Source organism: Tursiops truncatus, chromosome 6 (genome assembly GCF_011762595.2).
Source record: "Tursiops truncatus isolate mTurTru1 chromosome 6, mTurTru1.mat.Y, whole genome shotgun sequence".
In the NCBI taxonomy this organism is placed as follows: Eukaryota; Metazoa; Chordata; class Mammalia; order Artiodactyla; family Delphinidae; genus Tursiops; species Tursiops truncatus.
In genome coordinates this window covers 60,750,158-60,769,330 of record NC_047039.1, presented here as the reverse complement: position 1 = coordinate 60,769,330, position 19,173 = coordinate 60,750,158, and the positions used below count along the sequence as shown (strand labels likewise).

Genomic DNA, 19,173 nt, shown 5'->3' with positions numbered 1-19,173 from the left:
AGGTTAGGGACAGGGTGTGTGTGTGTGTGTATCACTGTAAAGGTATAGCATAAGGGAGTTCTTAGGGGCGATAGAACTATTCTCTGTTCATATCCTAATTTTGACGGTGGTTGTAAGAATTTTAACACATGTTAAAAATCATAAGACTGTGCATTAAAGTTCAGTCTTGTTGTATGATAAATACACTTAAACATACACACACACCTTAAGAGTCTGGCTGGTACAGACAGGCCCAGTGTTTCAGGAGGTGTTCTATGTTTAAATGGTGTGAGGAATTCCTTCTTTCTGGTGTCTTTTCATTCCTGTGAAGAGCAAAGCCTCCAGTGGACTGATGCTGCCCTCCTACGGAGGATATCTGATCTGATTGTTTTTGGTATTTGGGGGCGTGGAAGATAAGGGATCTTCTTAACTCCACACCTGCAGGGCCAGCCAGGGCCTGCCTTGTTACCTGGACACACGTCACATAGAGGAGGTTGGGAAGGCTTTCCAAACACCCTTGAGCTGAGGTGTTTTTGTTTTCGTCTTTTAAAATAAATTTATTTATTTATTTATTTTTGGCTGCGTTAGGTCTTTGTTGCGTGAGGGCTTTCTCTAGTTACTGCGAATGGGGGCCACTCTTCGTTGCAGTGCGCCGGCTTCTCTGTGGTGGCTTCTCTTGTTGCGGAGCACGGACTCTAGCCACGCTAGCTTCAGTAGTTTTGGCACACTGGCTCAGTAGTTGTGGCACATGGGCTCAGTAGTTGTGGCTCGCAGGCTCTAGAGCGCAGGCTCAGTAGTTGTGGTGCACGGGCTTAGTTGCTCTGCAGCATGTGGGATCTTCACAGACCAGGGCTCGAACCTGTGTCCCCTGCATTGGCAGGTGGATTTTTAACCACTGCGCCACCAGGGAAGTCCCTTGAGCTGAGTTTTGAAGTAGCTGAAATGGTAAACAAGTAAAGTCAGAAAGCAGAGGGCCTATGTGCACAGGCTCAGAGACCTGGGCACTGGGGTGGGGCTGGGGGTAGGGCGGACCAAGGAGCTTGCATGCCACCCCGTGATGGGAAACCATTGAAAGGGCTTTAAGCAGGAAAGTAACTCAGCCAGATTTGCATCTCGGAAAGATCGTTCTGGCTTTGATTTGGAGGATGCATTGGAAGAGGCAAGACCAGAAGCAGAGAGAGTATTAGGAAGTTGATGAAATAGTCTTGGTGACAAATGAGGCCGACCTGAACCAAGGTGGTGGCAGTGAGGATGGAAGGGAGAGAGACAGATTGGAGAGTTGTTTAGACAGTAGAATCAGCAGAACTTGGTGGCTGTTCAATGTGGGCCTGGGATGGGATGCAGAGTCGTCTAGAATGTCCCCAAAGTGTACCACTTTAGATCCAGACTGCTTCGGTATCTCAGCTGTGTCACTTATTTCCTGCGGACCTTGGGCAAGCTACTTTACTTCCTTGTGCCTCAGTCTCTCACCTGAAAATGAAGTCACCTCACAGAGTTGTGAAGATCAGTCAGAGTTAATTTTGCTTAGAACAGTACCTGACCATAGTCTACACAGCCCTCAAAAAATGTCTGCAGTTACAACACAATTTAGGAAGATAGGGAACTCTTCCAGGTATCTATTTCTTTTTTTAAATTAATAAGCCAATTAATTAATTTGGTTGCGCTGGATCTTAGTTGCGGCAGGGAACCTCCTTGGTTGTGGAATGCGAACTCTTAGTTGCAGCATGCATGTGGGACCTAGTTCCCTGACCAGGGATCGAACCCGGGTCCCCTGCATTGGGAGCTCGGAGTCTTAGCCACTGCACCACCAGGGAACTCCCAGGTATCTATTTCTGTGTAACTAATTACTTCCAAAGTTAGTGGATTAAAATAGCAATCATATTATTATCCCTCGTCGTTCTGAGAATTATTTGGGCTCAGCTAAACAATTCTTACTTGAGGTCACTTTTGTGATTGCAGGGATATGGTGGCTGGGCTGGAGTCAACTGAAGGGCCATCACTCACATGTTTACTGCCTGGAAGACTCAGACAGCTGTTCTCTCTCTCTGTCACTCACTCACTCACTCACTCACTCGCTCTCCCATGTGGTCTCTCCAGCAGGGCAGCTTCAGGGTAGCTGGACTTTTTACATGGTACCTCAGGGCTTCAAAGTGAGTGTCCCAAGAAGAGAAACCATCAAAAGCCACCCCTTTTCTAAGCTAGCCTCAGACTCCATGCAGGCTCATTTCTGCTGTATTTTCTTTATTAAGGTCATTACAAAGACCTACCCAGGTTTAAGGGAAGGGGACAGAGACTCCATCTCCTGATGGGAAGAGTGTCAAATAATGTGTGGACCTATTTTAAAACCACCAGCTAACCCAGGAGGAAAAGTCAGAAGTCTTCTGGGAGAAGGAAAGATAGGTTTATTTTTAGTATGTTGGGTCCCATGTTGAGTTATATATATCTAGGTAGAGATTGCCTGAAGACCTGGAACTTGGGAGACAGAATGAGGCAGGAGATAGAAGTGGAAACTGAATCTATAAGAGCAGATAAGATTACCCTAGGAGAGTGGACAGCCCATGAAGAGGTCAGAATACAAACTCCTTGGCAAACACCAGTATCAGTGTGGAGGGGAATGTCCAGAGGTGGGGAGATGGAGAGCTTACTCAGCCTGGCTAGGTTCCTCCAGACATCCATCCGGTTTCACTCGTAGGATGTTGCCGTCTGAGAATTCTTTCTCTGGGTCCTAGCATCCTCTTGGCAAAGAGTTATCTTTTCAGCCAGAATGGACTCTTGGACCCACGTTGAGCATCCTCTCCCCCTCTCCCACCAGGCTGCTACTGTCAGAATCTCCTGCGCTTCCTGGAAGGCCAGGCGGTGCGTGCAGGAAGCACAGCATTCTGATTGCTTCTTTCCTGTACATTTTCAGTATGGGGCAAGGAATTAGATCCTCCTCCCTCCTTCCAGTCAGGTGTTTTCCCTGAACTGAAAGATTACTTGAGCAAGTTGTTAGGAAAGTCACTTCTCTTCAGCCACCTAAAAATGTTTTTTCTGAATTCAAGCCACGTCCCTGTGACTGGCCTTCAGTTCCAGATCCTTTTAGAGAACCGCTCTGGTACTAGGGCTAGCCTGGTTCCTCTTTGGAGTTGCCACAAGGAAAAAGGAAGTGACTTGCGATTCCACAAAAGAGCCAGGTTCCAAATCAGATGTGTCTGACTTCAGAGCTGAGCCCTTCACCCCAGGCAGCCTTCTAAAGACACCACTGTACACCTACCCTGAATGGCCTGAACATTTGGACAGTTTCCTACGTATCTCAGCCCCTACATACCTCAGCCAGCTTTATCTCCAATCCAGGCCCACCCCTATGCAAACATGTTCAATGGCTTCTCGTTATCTCTACTAATAGCTAATCTTGGTATATTACGTTATAGTGTAACACATGGTTTCTCTTGTTTAATCTGCACAATGACCCGGTTATCGGAAGGGACCTACGCTTAGGGAAGTATAAATTCTCCTCGCTGGCATTCTAGGCCTTTCATTGTGTGCCCCAACTTAGGTTTCTGTCTCAGTTCTCTAAACCACGCCTCGAGCACCAGCCAAACCACTGGCCAAACACATCCTTGTAACCTCTTCATGGAAGGAGCTGCACTTTGGGGTCTGACAGACCTGGTCTCAAGGCTGGCCATGTGACCATGGGCAAGTTTTCTAACCTTTCTTGTACGTATTCATTGTGCTACATGATTTTATATAAGGTACTTGAGCATCCTTGGATTTTGGTATATGCAGGGGCTCCTGGAATCACTCCCCTGTGGTTAAGTAATGCAGGGACAACTGTACATTGTAGAATAAAGGCTTGTTAGGTTAGATGACTGTAAAGGTGCTTAGGACAGAGGCACTTGATGAGTGTTTCTTCTTCCCCTGACTCCTCTGTCTTTGGCTGTTTCTCCCACTTTCCTTCTTCAATAATACCTGCCTTTTGAATTCCTATTCTATTATGGAAGGTGCATCGGAACCTCTCCCTTTCTTAATCTAGCCTAATGGGAATTTCAAGAAAGTCTTGAATTCCTACAAACTCTGGGGTGGCGTCCTCTGTAGACTCGCAAGCGCTTCTGACTATCATTATTGTGCATGTCCTGTCCTGCCTTCTAGAATGTAGGCTCTTGATGGCAGGGGCAGCATCCTCTCTTTGGCCTCTCTTCCTGTGTTACGTGCAAGAAGTTAGATAACACTTGCAGGATTCACTCAAGAACATGGGAGGCTGTATGAGGTCATCATGATCATTTCCTGGTCCCTGTGGTGTTTGCTTTCTTTTGAACACAGCAGCTTTCCCTCTTGTGTTTTATCATGTTCCTATACTGTCTTCAGTGGGAAAACCAGAATAAAAGATGACAGCTCAACAGGAAGTTGGCTTGCAGAAGTATTTAGTGTGACCTCACAGAGCTTAACAATTGTTTTTAAGCTTTCATTAACATTTAAAAATTGAGTGGTTTCACACAGTGACCCAGATTCTTAGTTTCTCTGTAAAAAATTCAGAAGATGAGGCCACCCTGGACCCTCACTTCCATGTGACACTGCTTGGCTGGAGCTGTCAGGACCACCACAGGCCCCTCAGGCCTGTTTCTCGCACTTCTGCCCGGACTTCTGGCCTTGGACATTTACAACCTTTGCTGTAAACTGTGAAAAATCATTAAAATATATTTCAACTCTATAATTAAGAATGGTGGACTTCCCTGGTGGTGTGCAGTGGTTAAGAATCCGCCTGCCAATGCAGGCGACATGGGTTCAAGCCCTGGTCGGGGAAGATCCCACATGCCACAGAGCAACTAAGCCCTTGAGCCACAAAAAAGCTTTCTGTCAAGCTTTCATTACTAAATATAGTAACCTATTCATTGTGCTTGTCACCTTTGATTGCTTTTAAATGATTCCTCTTGGTGACTTTTATGTCTCCCATAAAAACCCATATCCAAGGCTTCCCTGGTGGTGCAGTGGTTAAGAATCCACCTGCTAATGCAGGAAAATAAAAGGAAGCTAAAGATAAGGTTACTACACAAATGTATCTTATGTGGTTCATCTATTTGGTCTACTAGTGGGCATGAGAAGTATACCAGAATTGAAATGAAAACTCTAGTATTGATTATAATTCACATCTCTTTTCATTTGCCCTAGCATTCTTAACTGTACCCAAATAACTCTAAGTTTTCACATACTAGTTATTTGAATTTGTGAATTAACATATCCAGTGATATCCTCCTTGAATCTTCCTGTCCTCTAGTCATTTTACTCCCAATTAGCATGTCATCCATCAGAGATTGATGAAGAAAAAAAAGATGTGTGAGTCATCCCAACCCAATTTCTTTCTCGGTTAATAAAAGGTAGTAGGGAGTGAGGATTCCTGGGGATGGGGGGGAGTAAGCCAATTAGATGTTATTAGAACCATTTGGAAGAGGATAAAGAAGAAATATTTATTGATAGAATTTGTGATTTTTAGTTGTCAGAGTCATCACAAGTGAAGAAGTTCATATTAACATTAAGGCAAGCTTTCAGAGAATGTATGTTTCTTGATATGGAACATTTCCTTGCTATATATAAAATAGATAACCAACAATGACCTACGGTATAGCACAGGGAACTATACTCAATGTCTTCTAATAATCTATAAGGGAAAAAAAGAATCTGAAAAAAAAAAAAAAAATATATATATATATATATATATATATATATATATATATATATAACTGAATCACTGTGCTGTACACCTGAAACTAACACAACATTGTAAATCAACTATAATTCAATTAAAAAAGAGAAGAGTATTTCTAAAATTATTATTAAAAGAATATGAGAAAAATACAAACTGATATGTAAACTGTAAAATATGTAAAATATCTATAGGTAGACAGAATAAAAGTGGTGTGTAAAAACAATAGTTATATTGGGTTGACGAAGATGAACTTTTTTTTCCTTCTCACAGTATTCTTAGATGTTTTGTCATGATAATAAATATAATTGAAGGGGAAGAAAAGAAATGAAAACAAAAGCTTTCACACGAACTATACTTTTTCCAGATTTGCTGAATAACGTGTACTTGTACTCTTTACCTTTTAAAATGTGATTTGTTTTTTAAGTCTTAACATTTACAGACTCATGGGAGATCATCAAAATTGTTTTTCTTGCCACTAAAATTTGCACTGGGGGTGGTATTTTTCCGTAGAAATTTATACAGAAGAACTCAATGTTGTTCCTTTCTTCTTTCCAATTCTTGTTTTTCTTAGGGATTGCCATAGGCGTTTTGGTTCGAGAATACAGCAAGCTCTCCAACCTGGAGAAATTCTACTTTTCCTTTCCTGGAGAAATTCTAATGAGAATGCTGAAACTCATCGTTTTACCATTAATTCTATCCAGCATGATTACAGGTACCTTGAGAAAACTGACATTCTCCATGATTATTTAAGGAGCCATCCCATCACCTGAGTTGTTCTTTTCTTATTATGGAAAAAGTCAAAATGCACTTGATGCATCACACACACACACAAACACAGACACACAAAACACCCCTCACTTGGAAAGTATATATTTGCTTGAGTGAAATATTTCATTATTCACAAAGTGGCATTGCTTTGTGGCATTGCTCTGCCTGTAGCACTGTCCACCGCAGCTCAGATCTTCATTTGACCAGCCGTATAATGTCTTATGAGGAAGGAAAAAAAAAGGCATATTTGGTCAATGAGATGTCAGCCAGTGTCCTCAGGGAAAATGTGGTTGTCAGTCTTGATCATGTTTTCAGTAGTTTACTCGTTTGTTTCTCAGCTGTATCCTGCCCCCTACCCTGTCAGCGGCAGCCTGCAGAGTCCTCTGTCCCCTCTTCTCACTCACATCCACTTCTCCACAGAACTCAGAACTTGCTACATACTTGCCTTGGAAATTTGCCCAGGGGACCAGCAGTCACATGCTGTGGAAAAGGTTTAATGATGGCTTGGCACCATATTTTAAAAACCTGGTTTTCTTAAATCTGAACTTGTGATGCAGTTGAATTTGGAAATGATTTTTTCCTTATAGATCATTATATTGCAGGGTCTCTTTAAAGAACAAGCGCCTTGATGTAGATAGAGATTAATTTGGCTTACAAAAATGTCATTTGTCTGGGTATGGTAAGCTTCTCTGTGCATTCCATAGTTTCTTGTCCTTATCTTCATTCTGGCAGTAGGTAAAATGTGGCAATCACTAGTGTTGCCAGCTTGAAAATCATGGTTTTATACAACCAGGCAATTAGAGTTCTCGACACGGCCTCTTCTAGAACATTTTTCTCTGCTGCCACTAAAGAGACCTAGGACTGATCTATGTAGAGTACTGGACATTGGCTGGGTTAAGGGAGGGTGGGTGTCAGGATCTTCTGCGTTCAGCAATGCATTGCTTGAGCTGTGGATTTGGCCATTGACCTTTTGAAGTGCCAAACTCCAATCAGACTAGAGTCCCTTGGGTGTTGGTGTTCTTGGCCTATTACAAACCTAAAGAGAGTATAATTATGTTTTGAAATGACTGGCTTCTTTTAGGCCCTGCAGCCAGAGGGCCAAATCAGCAGACCAGTCATTTGTACCATATAATGTTTGTTTATTTGTAGAAGTGATTGTAAGCATTTAAAATTTGGAAGACTTCATGTAAGCATCTAGATTTCTGGCTTCCTCTGAAAAAAAAATAAGATCAGGAAACATTGGAGCCATGTTCCCACACACCAACAGTGGTTTGGAGCTGAGAAACAGCTACTCTGTTTACTTGGAGCAAATGCATTTGATGATGCCACAGTCCCCACCACTCCCTATTGCCTAATACCTCATCTACTTCACTCATTTACATTACCTGCCTTTCCCTGTAGACACTGCCATTACAACCCCTTAGAATTTTCTCCATATTGAAGAGTCTTAATCTCTTCTTAGGCTCCTTTGAGAACATGATGAAAGCTTTGGACTCTCTCCCAAGAAAAGTGTTCACAATTGTACATATATACTGTATTTTACATGCGATTGCACGAAGTTCATAAACTACTTAGTGATTGATACTTACGTCTATAGACTAGTTGTAGGATGTTTGAAAATATATACTGCTCTTGGTATTCAATAACTAGTGAGATTTTTGCAGTCTGGCTGTTTTGGGTGCTAGCTCAGCCTTGCAACCCTCAGCATTCCATTCACATAGCCTAGCTGCTTTTTGAAGGTGTAGCACAGGTCTGGAAATTTCTACAATTCCTTCACCAAATCCCCAGCAGTTAAACAGGAGTTAGAAAGCAGGACAACTACCCATTCTTTTGACATAAAGTGATAAAATGATCAAAGATTCAAGGGACATGAACAAAGCAGAATGGAAACGATGATGCTATATTTGTGTTTTAAATTGTCAGATTAAAAGGAAAAAATAATAACAATATGAAGGCAAGGTTATGGGGAAATGGGCTCATTCATTCACTTTCAGTTACTGTATAATTGGAACAAACTTTCTGGGGGCAGTTTGGAGCACGTTCTGACCTTTCCACGTAGTATTTCTACTTTGATGAATTTACCGCAAAGAAATAACCAGAGATATGTTCAAAGATTTAGGTACAAGGATGTTCATGGTAACATTTTTTTAATAATGGTGATAAATTATAAGCTGTCTAAATGTATGTTATACCTGTAAGTTAGGATTCTATGCAACTATTAAACACTTTGTTTTGGAAACATAGTTAATGAAGGTGGAGATGTTCCTGATACAATATAAAGTAGAAGGATAAAACAAATTAAACAACAAGATATTGTGTACAATCCAAATTTTATTAAAATGTATATACATTTTAAGAGTTGGGATCAAAACCAAATGGCTAACAATGATTAGATCCTGATACTAAGAAAAAGTGATTCACTGAGCTTTCTTTGCATTTTCAAGGCAAACACACGTTAGTTTTGTTTTGTATTTTCTTTCTTCCTTCCCTTCCTTCCTCTCTCTCTCTCCCTTCCCTCCCTCCTTCCCTCCTTCCCTCCCTCTCTCCCTCCCTCCCTCCCTTCCTTCCTTCCTTCCAGAGGAAGAAAGTAGGATGGATTCTGCTCTGTGCTCCTCCAGCCTTCCCTCTGGTAGTTTCCCTCCCACTCTCCTCCCCAGCTCTGCTCCCTGTTCCTGCAGCTCAGTACCACCTTCACCTGGTGTGTGGTCCTTCCCCCAAACCCTGCAGTGGTCCTCAGCCTCCCCACCCAGCACAGAACCAGGAGAGTAAAGCAGAAGATGGCTATGGAAAATACACAGGAAGAACAGTTTTCAAGTTTTGAAAGCCTTTATAAATCCAGCAGGTCAAGAGCTTATTTTATACATTTATTAGGACAAAGGAGAATACATGTTGGAAGTGGGAGAGAGTTGAGTGAGTGCCCTAAGGATACATAAATTAGTGGTAGAGACAAGCAAAACTGAGACCTAAGACTAATGATCTGTGCTTATGCATAATCTTGCATAACACGTAGGAAAAAATCCTCTGCCATCAAAGCCTCTGCTGATGTAAAACTACTTACTTTATAGCTGTTTTAACAGGAAGAATATCTCTTTATGTGATGATGAGGATCAGATGTCACATTAATCAGGGAAATTTGAATATACAATGGTTATGAGATGGTATCAAGAAATTGTTGATAATTTTGTTAGCGGTGATAATGGCATTTAGTTACGTAAGAAAATGCTCTTTTATCAAAAGTGTGTGGAATTATGTAGGGATGAAATGACATAATGTCTGGAATTTGCTTTAAAACAGAAAAAAGAAGGACTTCTCTGGTGGCACAGTGATTAAGAATCCACCTGCCAATGCAGGGGACATGGGTTCGAGCCCTGGTCCAGGAAGATCCCACATGCCACGGAGCAACTAAGCCAGTGCGCCACAACTACTGAGCCTGTGCTCTAGAGCCCGCAAACCACAACTACTGAGCCCATGCACCTAGAGCCTGTGCTCCCCAACAAGAGAAACCACCGCAATGAGAAGCCTGCACACAGCAAAGAAGAGTAGCCCCCCGCTTGCTGCAACTAGAGAAAGCCGGCACACAGCAACGAAGATGCAATGCAGCCAAAACTAAAAAATAAAATAAAATAAATTAATTAAAAAGAAAAGAGAGAGAGGAGGCACAATAGACATAATCTCAAGGCATTTTCAGAGGCGGATAGTGTGGGCACCAACAGAATCCTACCCTTAATTTACATCCTGAGGGACACACTCGTGCCATGTGCAGAATATCAGTGCTTAGGCTCTGTTAACATTAGGGTCTGTAAGCTGTATTTATATCACACCACCAGGGAAATAGCAGGGGAAATGGCTTTTGGCCATGCCTGAGAATTGTGGCTCTGGAAAATCCTGGCCCATTCTTATCAGCCAGTGAGTTTAAATTCAGGTCACATTTTCTTTGATATACAAATTATAATGCCTGGAGCCTCCAGCACAGGAATGGAGCAGCTCCTTGGCGCCTGCTCCAAGAAATTCCCTGAGCATCTTTCCAGAATGCTGTCTTACTCCCCTGATGCAGAAGCTGCAATGACAACCATCTGATCACACCTCCAGGGGCAAAGGTTTTCCATTACTGGTTTAACGAAGGCTTTGATTTAAACAGTATTTATGAAGCAACAGCCAGTATTTATTAAGGCTTAGATATAAACAGTATTTATTAGAATATATGTGTGAGTAGGTTTTCTTTCAAGCAGGGATCTGGAAGCTTTTATTGTAAAGGGCCAGATAGTGAATATTTTAGGCTTTTGAGCCATACTGTCCCTACCCAACTATCCAACTGGTTATCACAGAAGGGCAGCAGTCAGTAATATGTAAGTGATTGGGCCTGGCTGCGTTGCCAATAAAATGTTTATTTACAAAAATCATAGCCCAGCTGGCAGCTGACCTCTGGCGAGATAAATTTAAGACTAGATTCTAACTCTCAAGATACAGTCTAATTGGGATGGAATCTGAGTGACAAACCAACACACCAAGCAAATACTACTCATAAGAAGTGAAGACACACAAGAATGAAGGATGGAGCAGATAAAGTGAAGTATCAAGGTATTTGGAGACTCCTATTTTTATTTTTGTTTAATATTTTTTAAAATTTATTTTATTTTTGTCTGCGTTGGGTCCTTGTTGCCACGCAAGGGCTTTCTCTAGTTGCGGTGAGTGGGGGCTACTCTTCGTTGCAGTGCACAGGCTTACTGCGGTGGCTTCTCTTGTTGCGGAGCACGGGCTCTAGGCGCGTGGGCTCAGTAGTTGTGGCTCGCAGGCTCTAGAGCGCAGGCTCAGTAATTGTGGCGCACAGGCTTAGCTGCTCTGCAGCATGTGGGATCTTCCCAGACTAGGGCTTGAACCAGTGTCTCCTGCACTGGCAGGCGGATTCTTAACCACTGTGCCACCAGGGAAGCCCAAGATCCCTATTTTTAAATTCAGACTTTGCAGGTGGTGATATACTGGGATCGTCTAGGCTGGGGAGGGCATTTTTTTTAAGGATACAAATTCATTTACTCATAATCGGCTGTGTACCGGGAAGCTGTCCCACACCCTCCAGTGGAAAGAATCATGGCATGTGCCTCCCTGAAACAGGTTCAGTTTAATTCAGAAAACACTGGTTAACTGTGTGGAAACAAACTAACCCTGTGAGAGGCTGAAGTTCCTACCATCCACCTGGTCATGGATCCCAGGTCTTCTGCTAGCCACGCAAGTCCATGAGTCCCCGTGTTGGCCAGAAAGTATAAGAGTTGAAGACTCACATATCACTTGGCTGTACAGCTTGCTATTAGGTAACTAAGAGCATCCAATATCAGCTTCATCTATGCGGGAAAGTATGCATGCTTTTCTTGAAACATTGGTGGCTTTTTTATAGAGTTTAGTCTCTACGAAAATTGCCACTTCAAGATGGATTATAAATTTAAAACTTACTGCTGGAGCTTAAAATCACACAGGCTGAGAATGAACATCTTACCTCATTTGCACCATCTGGAACCACTGGACTCTGCCTGCATTTCAAGAAGTGCCTCCTTTCTCTTTTCCCAGATTTGTTTGGGAACCAAGAAAATAAGATGGCCTAAAGAGCTTTGCACATGTGAATTAAACACTCCCCTAAGACCAACAAGAAACTTTTGTCGTATTAGAACACAGTTATTGAAGCCAGAGGACTTATTATATTAACTGGGTTTCTACAATGTGTTTTCTCCAAAGAAGGAAGGGGTACCTTGTATACATAAGGAATGGAGTTCCCATAATGAATGTGCCACTGGCCACAGTAATAAAGAGAAAAGCAGGAAGAGTATTCCCTGCTTCAGTCTCTGACATAGTGAAACCCAGAGAGTCCACCCTGAATGAGCTTTCCTTTTGCCTAAACCAGTGCTGCTAGACTGGTTCACAGCTCTGTTCAACTGAGTTAACCTGGTTTTGTTTCTTAAAAAAAAAAAAAAAAAAAAAAAAAGGAGTGAGCCTCATATACTTGAGTCATTTTTCCACAATTGCCTCAATTGCCTCTCTTTGTCAACCTAATGTGAAAGCAAGTAGGTTTTGCCATTTCTTTGGGACTTCATTCTTTATGAGGGCTTCCATGTCCTGTAAAACTTGTGTTAAATAAATGTGTATACTTTTCTCCTGTTAAAAAAATAGAAAAAATGAGTGAGAAATCATGCGAGGATTCTAAGGAACCTCCTTTGTGGAGTACATGGATCTGGGAAACGACATTCATTCATTCATTCATTTCATCTTCAATGTCCCAGGCTCTGTGCTGGGCATACAAGATATAAAGAGAAGTCCTGTCCCTCAAGAAAGGGAAACTACATTGCAATGCTGTGTGATAGTGCTTTGTGGGACTGAGGACGGGGAAGGGACATTGGGTGGAGTTTTGAAGAAGAGATAGGAATCAGATGAAGTGAGGCAGGCATTCCAGGCAGAAGAAAATAGCAGAAGGCATGGCATCTTGGGAGGACAGTGAGACTTGGACTGGAATGCTGCAAACCTGGGGAGGAGGCATGAGAATGGAAGGCTGAGGGCATGGCTTCATGTGATTTGTGCGCCTTCCTGGGAGGTCGACGTGAGCCTATAGGCATGCGAAGCAATTTAGAGCAGTGACTCCCACCTGTGTCATTATCTCCAAAGGAACACCCTGAACAAGCGAGGAAGTATTGTTTAAAAGAAAATTCAGTGACAGTCCAAAATGGTAAGGCAGACTTTATTCCATCATGGTAGGTAGAGGTACCACTGCAATGGGATTTTGCAGTGGAGGAAAGAGAGTGGGTTCAACTCCAAATGAATACAACATGAGCCACTGGGAGTTGATAGCCAAGAAACTGAGTAGTGAGAACAGTGGATGGAAGGTTACTGTGAGGAAACGTCGGAGGTAAGCGGTATTCTGCCTAAACTGACCTCTAACAGGATTCTTGCTGGAGACAGGCCAGGTTAATCAGATATCCCCTGAGGGGTGGTGGAGAATGAGGAACCTGATTAGATATAGAGAGTGATCAGATATTGAGGTATGGGGGCTCTGGTTAAACTGATTTAGCAGGGTTCTTGCTAAAACTAGATTTTACAGTGAAGTCCACAGTTAGGCCTAGGAGAAGGTTCAGGAGCCTGACTAAAGTGTGGTCAAGCAAAGAATCTTTGTCAGTATCAATCACAGAGGAACAGGAGAGTCTACTGGTTAAGAGCCAGACTGCCTGGGTTTGCATCCTGGCTCTGCCATTACTAGCTGTGAAACCTTGAACAATTTACTTAACGCGTCCTCAACTGTAAAATAGGGATAATGATAATACTATGTCATAGTGCCCTGGAAGAGCTATATAATTTCTTAACTTACTCTTTTTTGTCTGATACTATCAGAGGTTTCTAGACAGTCCCAACGTTGGCATCAGAAGCTACAGGGTCAATATTAGAATCAAGCCCACACAGGTGAGTTCACACAGTGCGTTCATTCTGGAAATGAAAATAATAGGAAAAGGCTTGCTCTGCCAGCAGTGTTAAGTTCCTCAGCATACAAACAGCCTCTACCCAGCTGCCTGAGCTACCAGCTTTGTAAGGTAAGGAGAAGCAAAGAGAGAGCTCGGTAATAATTAGCTTGCGGTAGAAAGCCAAAAAAGTCTCACTGAGCTGTTAGTTATCCTGATGTCAAAGCACGGACTTTGAAGAGAGCGGCTGAGCTCCTTAGATCCTCTGAGGTGTGTTTAATGCTTATTGAACAAGAAGCCTCCTATAAAAGCTCATTGAATCTTCTGAAAAATTGGCCCAACTACAAATACCACTGTCCTCTATGATATTTAAAAAAAAAAAAAGTTAAAACAGCACCTGGATTGCTGAAGAACCAGGAGACCAGCCCATTGCTTCTTGACAGATGTTTTGAACATCAAATGTGGACCTGCTGAGAAAGGCTGCAAGTGAGAGCCTTTAGTTCATTTGCTGGGGACCATTTTTTTTTTTTTTAACTTCAAAGAATAGTCTGGGAGGTGATAGAACCTATTTCAAGGCAGTTCTTTGTATTAATGTCTCTAAGGAAAATAGATGTCATAAGTGAAGCGTGCACAGAAATATATTTTGCATGCTCCCCTCTGCCTTTTCTCTTTCCCCCTTTTAACATCCCAGGAGTATTAATTCAGGCCCCCCTGAATCAACAGAGTGAGAGCATAGCCAGCCTTGTTTTCTCTGGGGAATGAACTTACTTCTTTATCCTCATGGCAACCCAATGAAAGTAAGTAGGACCTTACCTCTCTATCTTCAGAGATGAGGAAACAGGAGATTGAAGAGAGATTCAGCCAATTTTCCAAGATTACACAGATCATAAGGGCAGCACCTAGGACTGACGCAGAGTCTCGGGCTCCATTCTGGAACCTTCTGCTGCCTGGGCACCAGAGCCTGGGAAGAGGTGCCTGGGGGCAGGCAGCCATACATAGGTTTTCTATTTTACCTTAAGTGCAACGAGAGGCTTATACCTGCATGTGAAGTGGCCTGATTTATGTTTTAAAAAGATCTCTTTAGTGGCCATGTGATGAAGGAATACAGAAGGATTATGGTAGGAGTGAGGGAACGAACGAGTTAACACTTGTGTAGTGCCTTCCATGTGCCCAGTGACACATTTCATATTGATCATTTCATTCAATAATAACGGAGGCTATTGACTGAGTAAAATTTAAGTTCTAGGCGTGCTATAGGTACTGTTTCTGACCCTTACAACAGCTGTACAAGATGGGGTTGTTCACTTTGCTCCTCACAATTACACTTTACGAGGTAGAGGCATTTAAAACCTCCATTTTAGGGACTTCCCTCGTGGTGCAGTGGTTAAAAATCCGCCTGCCAATGCAGGGGACACGGGTTCGAGCCCTGGTCCGGGAAGACCCCACATGCTGCGGAGGAACTAAGCCCGGGTGCCACAACTACTGAGCCTGCACTCTAGAGCCCACGAGCCACAACTACTGAGCCTGCGTGCCGCAACTACTGAAGCCCACGTGCCTAGAGCCCGTGCTCCACAACAAGAGAAGCCACCACAAGGAGCCTGCGCAACGCAACGAAGAGTAACCCCCACTCGCCGCAACTAGAGAAAGCCCACGCACAGCAACAAAGACCCAACGCAACCAAAAATAAATAAATTTATTAAAAAAAAAAACACCCTCCATTTTATAGATGTGATCCCAGGGGGTCCCACCGAAGCCCATACTTGTTTCTCCATGTGCCGGTGGCCTCTCTGCTGGTGATGGAGAGACAGGAGTCCTCTGGATAAGAGGATGCCCCAGTGCAATGAGTTTCTTGAATGATGTGTCCATTCACAATTGTGAAGCACCATCAGATGCCAGACCCAAAAATCTTCCAGTAACAGTTAATTCTGATACCTTAATGGCAAGGTGGGGAGAGATCATCATGAAATTTTGTTCTCAGGTGGGTGGTAGCTTAATCAGAGAGCTCTCAGAGGAGTCTTTTGCCCTCAGGTGTTTATCTTTAAAACGTACTATTGTTTAGCCCATGCTTCCTTTGCAGTGTTTTCATAAAAAAATTCTAGTAGATTGTTACTGCTTTGGTCAGGAGCCAGCACCTCAGCTCATCCAAGCCTCCTCCGGAGGTGAAAAAACAAGTGTGGTTTCTTAAAGATCTAGCAGGTGCCCCTAAATTCCAAGGACTACCTCTGTTTCTAGGCCACAGCTCAGCCTTAAAACTATCCCTGTTTTTAAAGGACAATCCTGGACTCACTGGTAACTGGACTTGTTAAAGAAAAGAAATTCGGTGATACTTGTTAAAGATGGTAAGGCAGACTTGACCTAGAACCATAAAGACAAGTGTAGGGACCACTACAATGAGATTTTGCAGTGGAGAAGAGAGACTGGGCTCAACTCTGAATAGAGCATGGAAATGGGAATTTATAGCCAAGGAGCAACGGGGGTGGGGGGCACGGGATGGATAATTATTAAGAGAAGACATCAGGGGTAAGGGGGATTCTGGCTAAACTGACCCAATAAGATTGATGTTGAAGACAGGCCAGAGTAATCAGACATCATCTGGGAGATGGTAGAGGATTAAGAGACCTGATCAGATGTCTAGGATGATCAGATATCAAGGGTAGGGGGTTCTGGCTAAACTGACTTAGCAGGGTTCTTGCTAAAACTGTATTTTGCAAGGAAGTACACAGATGGGCCTAAGAGAAGGTTCAGAAGCCTGACTAAAGTGTGGCCAAGCAAAGAATCTCTGTCAGAATCCGGCACATCTTGATGCTGCCTGCTGCGAGTTGCTTCTGGTCACCTCAGCCTGGTGACACCTCTGGCTCCTCTGAAAGCCCATGGTACCAGGTCTCTGCACCAGTGCTTTACAGAGCATCCAGTTTTTAAAGTGGGTGGGAAAGATACAGTTTTTTAAATTTCCAATCTGCATGGATCAGTAATCTTTGTAAACTATAATAGAAATGAATTACTAGGAAGAAGATATAAAAAACAAAGACACACAAAACACTTGCCCGACTTTTTATTATTACATTCAACAGACATAAAATTCTGTTCAATTGCTATAAACTTTCAAACACTTACCTTTGATTTCTGTGCAGATCCTGTCGCACCTGCTTTGCAGTGTATTAGTGCACAGTTCCCTCTCATTTGTCAGTTGCTAAAGGGCAGGTGTTAGCTTCCAGAAGAATTGAGTTTTGGGAGTGGACCGTAAGGAGAGGCAGTCCTCTAGACTTCACCAGGCATGAGGCGTGGCCTGAAAGCCAGGAATCCAGGAGGCTCTTTAGAGTAAAACCCACCATGCTATGGTGATGTTTCACCTGTAAGAGTTTTAAATTTTTAAAATTATTTTTAATTGTGGTTAAAGTACACATAACATAAAATTTACCTTTTTTTTTTTTTTTTTTTTTTTTTTTTGGGCCATGTCCTGTGGCATATGGCATCTTAGTTCCTCGACCAGGGATCGAACCTGCACCCCCTGCTTTGGAAGCGCAGAGTCTTAACCACTGGACCGCTAGCGAAGTCCTAAAATTTACCATCTTAACCGTTTTTTAGTGTATAATTCAGTGGCATTAAGTACATTCACATTGTTGCATAACCATCACCACCACTCATCTCCAGAACTCTTCATCTTGCAAACTGAAACTCTGTACTCATAAATAGCTCCCCATTCTCCTTTATCAAGGGGGCCATATTCTCAACCACTGTCTCATACTAGCCCCATGCATATGCTACAAAATCTAGTCCAGCGCTGCCCAGTAGACCTTCCTGTGATGATGGAATTGTTCTCTATTTTTGCTGTCCATTGCAGTAGCCACCAGCTACATGTAAGAGAGCACTTGAAAAGCCCTGTCTTCGGAGTCCAAGGTCTGGATTAAGTTACCATTTGCAGGACAACATCCATTGAGCTAGACCACACGTTCTCAACAGGAGCAATATGGCCTCAAGGCAGCAAAAGCTGGTTCCTAGGGTGGAGGGGGGACTTACTCTTCTCATGTAAAGAGCACTTATATACATTTAGTACGTGAACAGATGAACAGTTTGTGCTATTAAAATTTCATGGGATGGCTATGAGGAAAAAATATCTAAGACTGGAGGAGGGGCGAGTGGGGTGGAGCACACAATAATGAAAAAAAAAGAAAAACACTAAGATGCTAAATATGTTCTCACATGGAGGTCTGTTATGGGTGAAAAGTATTTTTGTTGGCCGCTCTGGGAACCATACCAAACTGCCCTGTATGAGTGGTTTTTAAGATTACCTGCCAAGTTCCTAATCTCTTACACAGGAGTGGATCTTTGAAATGGGCTCCCTTTGTAAGGAGAGGAATACCAATAAGAAGTGCAGTTTTTTCTGTCACATGGAAAGCATCGAGTACAAAATTCGTAAAGCATCTTATTTAATACACAGAGGATCCAGAAAAGAATAAGCCTCTGGCCTTAGAGCACTATGGTCAGCATGGTGATGGAAAAGCACACCAAGAGATGATGGCTGATCAGGTTTACCATTATCCTCTCCACCGCCCCTGTGCTATCAAGGTACAGGTTGCACTGAATTTCTTTTTTTAATACATTTATTTATTTATTTTTGGCTGCATTGGGTCTTCGTTTCTGCACGCAGGCTTTCTCTAGTTGCGGCGAGCGGGGGCTACTCTTTGTTGCGGTGCGCGGGTTTCTCATTGCAATGGCTTCTCTTGTGGAGCACGGGCTCTAGGCGCATGGGCTTCAGTAGTTGTGGCACACGGGCTCAGTAGTTGTGGCTTGCAGGCTCAGTAGTTGTGGCGCACAGGCTTAGTTGCTCCGCAGCATATGGGGGTCTTTCTGGACCAGGGCTTGAGCCTGTGTCCCCTGCATTGGCAGGCGGATTCTTAACCACTGTGCCACCAGGGAAGCCCTGCACTGAATTTTGTAACATATTTAAGCTTGAGTTTATTCATTCAACATTGCTGAGCACCCACTAAATGCTGGACATTCTGGTAAGGTCTAGAGATTATGCTGATGTCCAGTATGGTAGCCATTAGCCACATCTGGCTATTTATATTGCGATTAAAATTAAGCAGAATTTAAAATCAGTTCCTCGGTCACACTAGCCACATTGCAAGTGCTCACTAGCCATGTGTAGCTGGGGCTACTGCAATGGACAGCACAAACCAAGAACATTTCTATCATCACAGGAAGTTCTACGGGCAGTGCTGGTCTAGAATTTTGTAGCACGTGGATAGACCCAGTATGACATAGTGGTTAAGATCTGGCCCTTGGGGTCAAACCTGGGTTGGGATCCAGCTCCAC

The 19,173-nt window shown here is 43.0% G+C and overlaps 1 protein-coding gene across 1 annotated transcript in view; it reads left to right on the top strand.

Moving 5' to 3' along the window:
- SLC1A1 (solute carrier family 1 member 1) overlaps positions 1-19,173 on the top strand; it is a 63,693-nt gene that overhangs the window by 18,651 nt on the left and 25,869 nt on the right. The window contains exon 2 of the mRNA XM_004323066.4: positions 6,231-6,371. Within this exon, the coding sequence (XP_004323114.3) occupies positions 6,231-6,371 (141 nt within the window). The remainder of the gene's footprint in view (positions 1-6,230; positions 6,372-19,173) is intronic.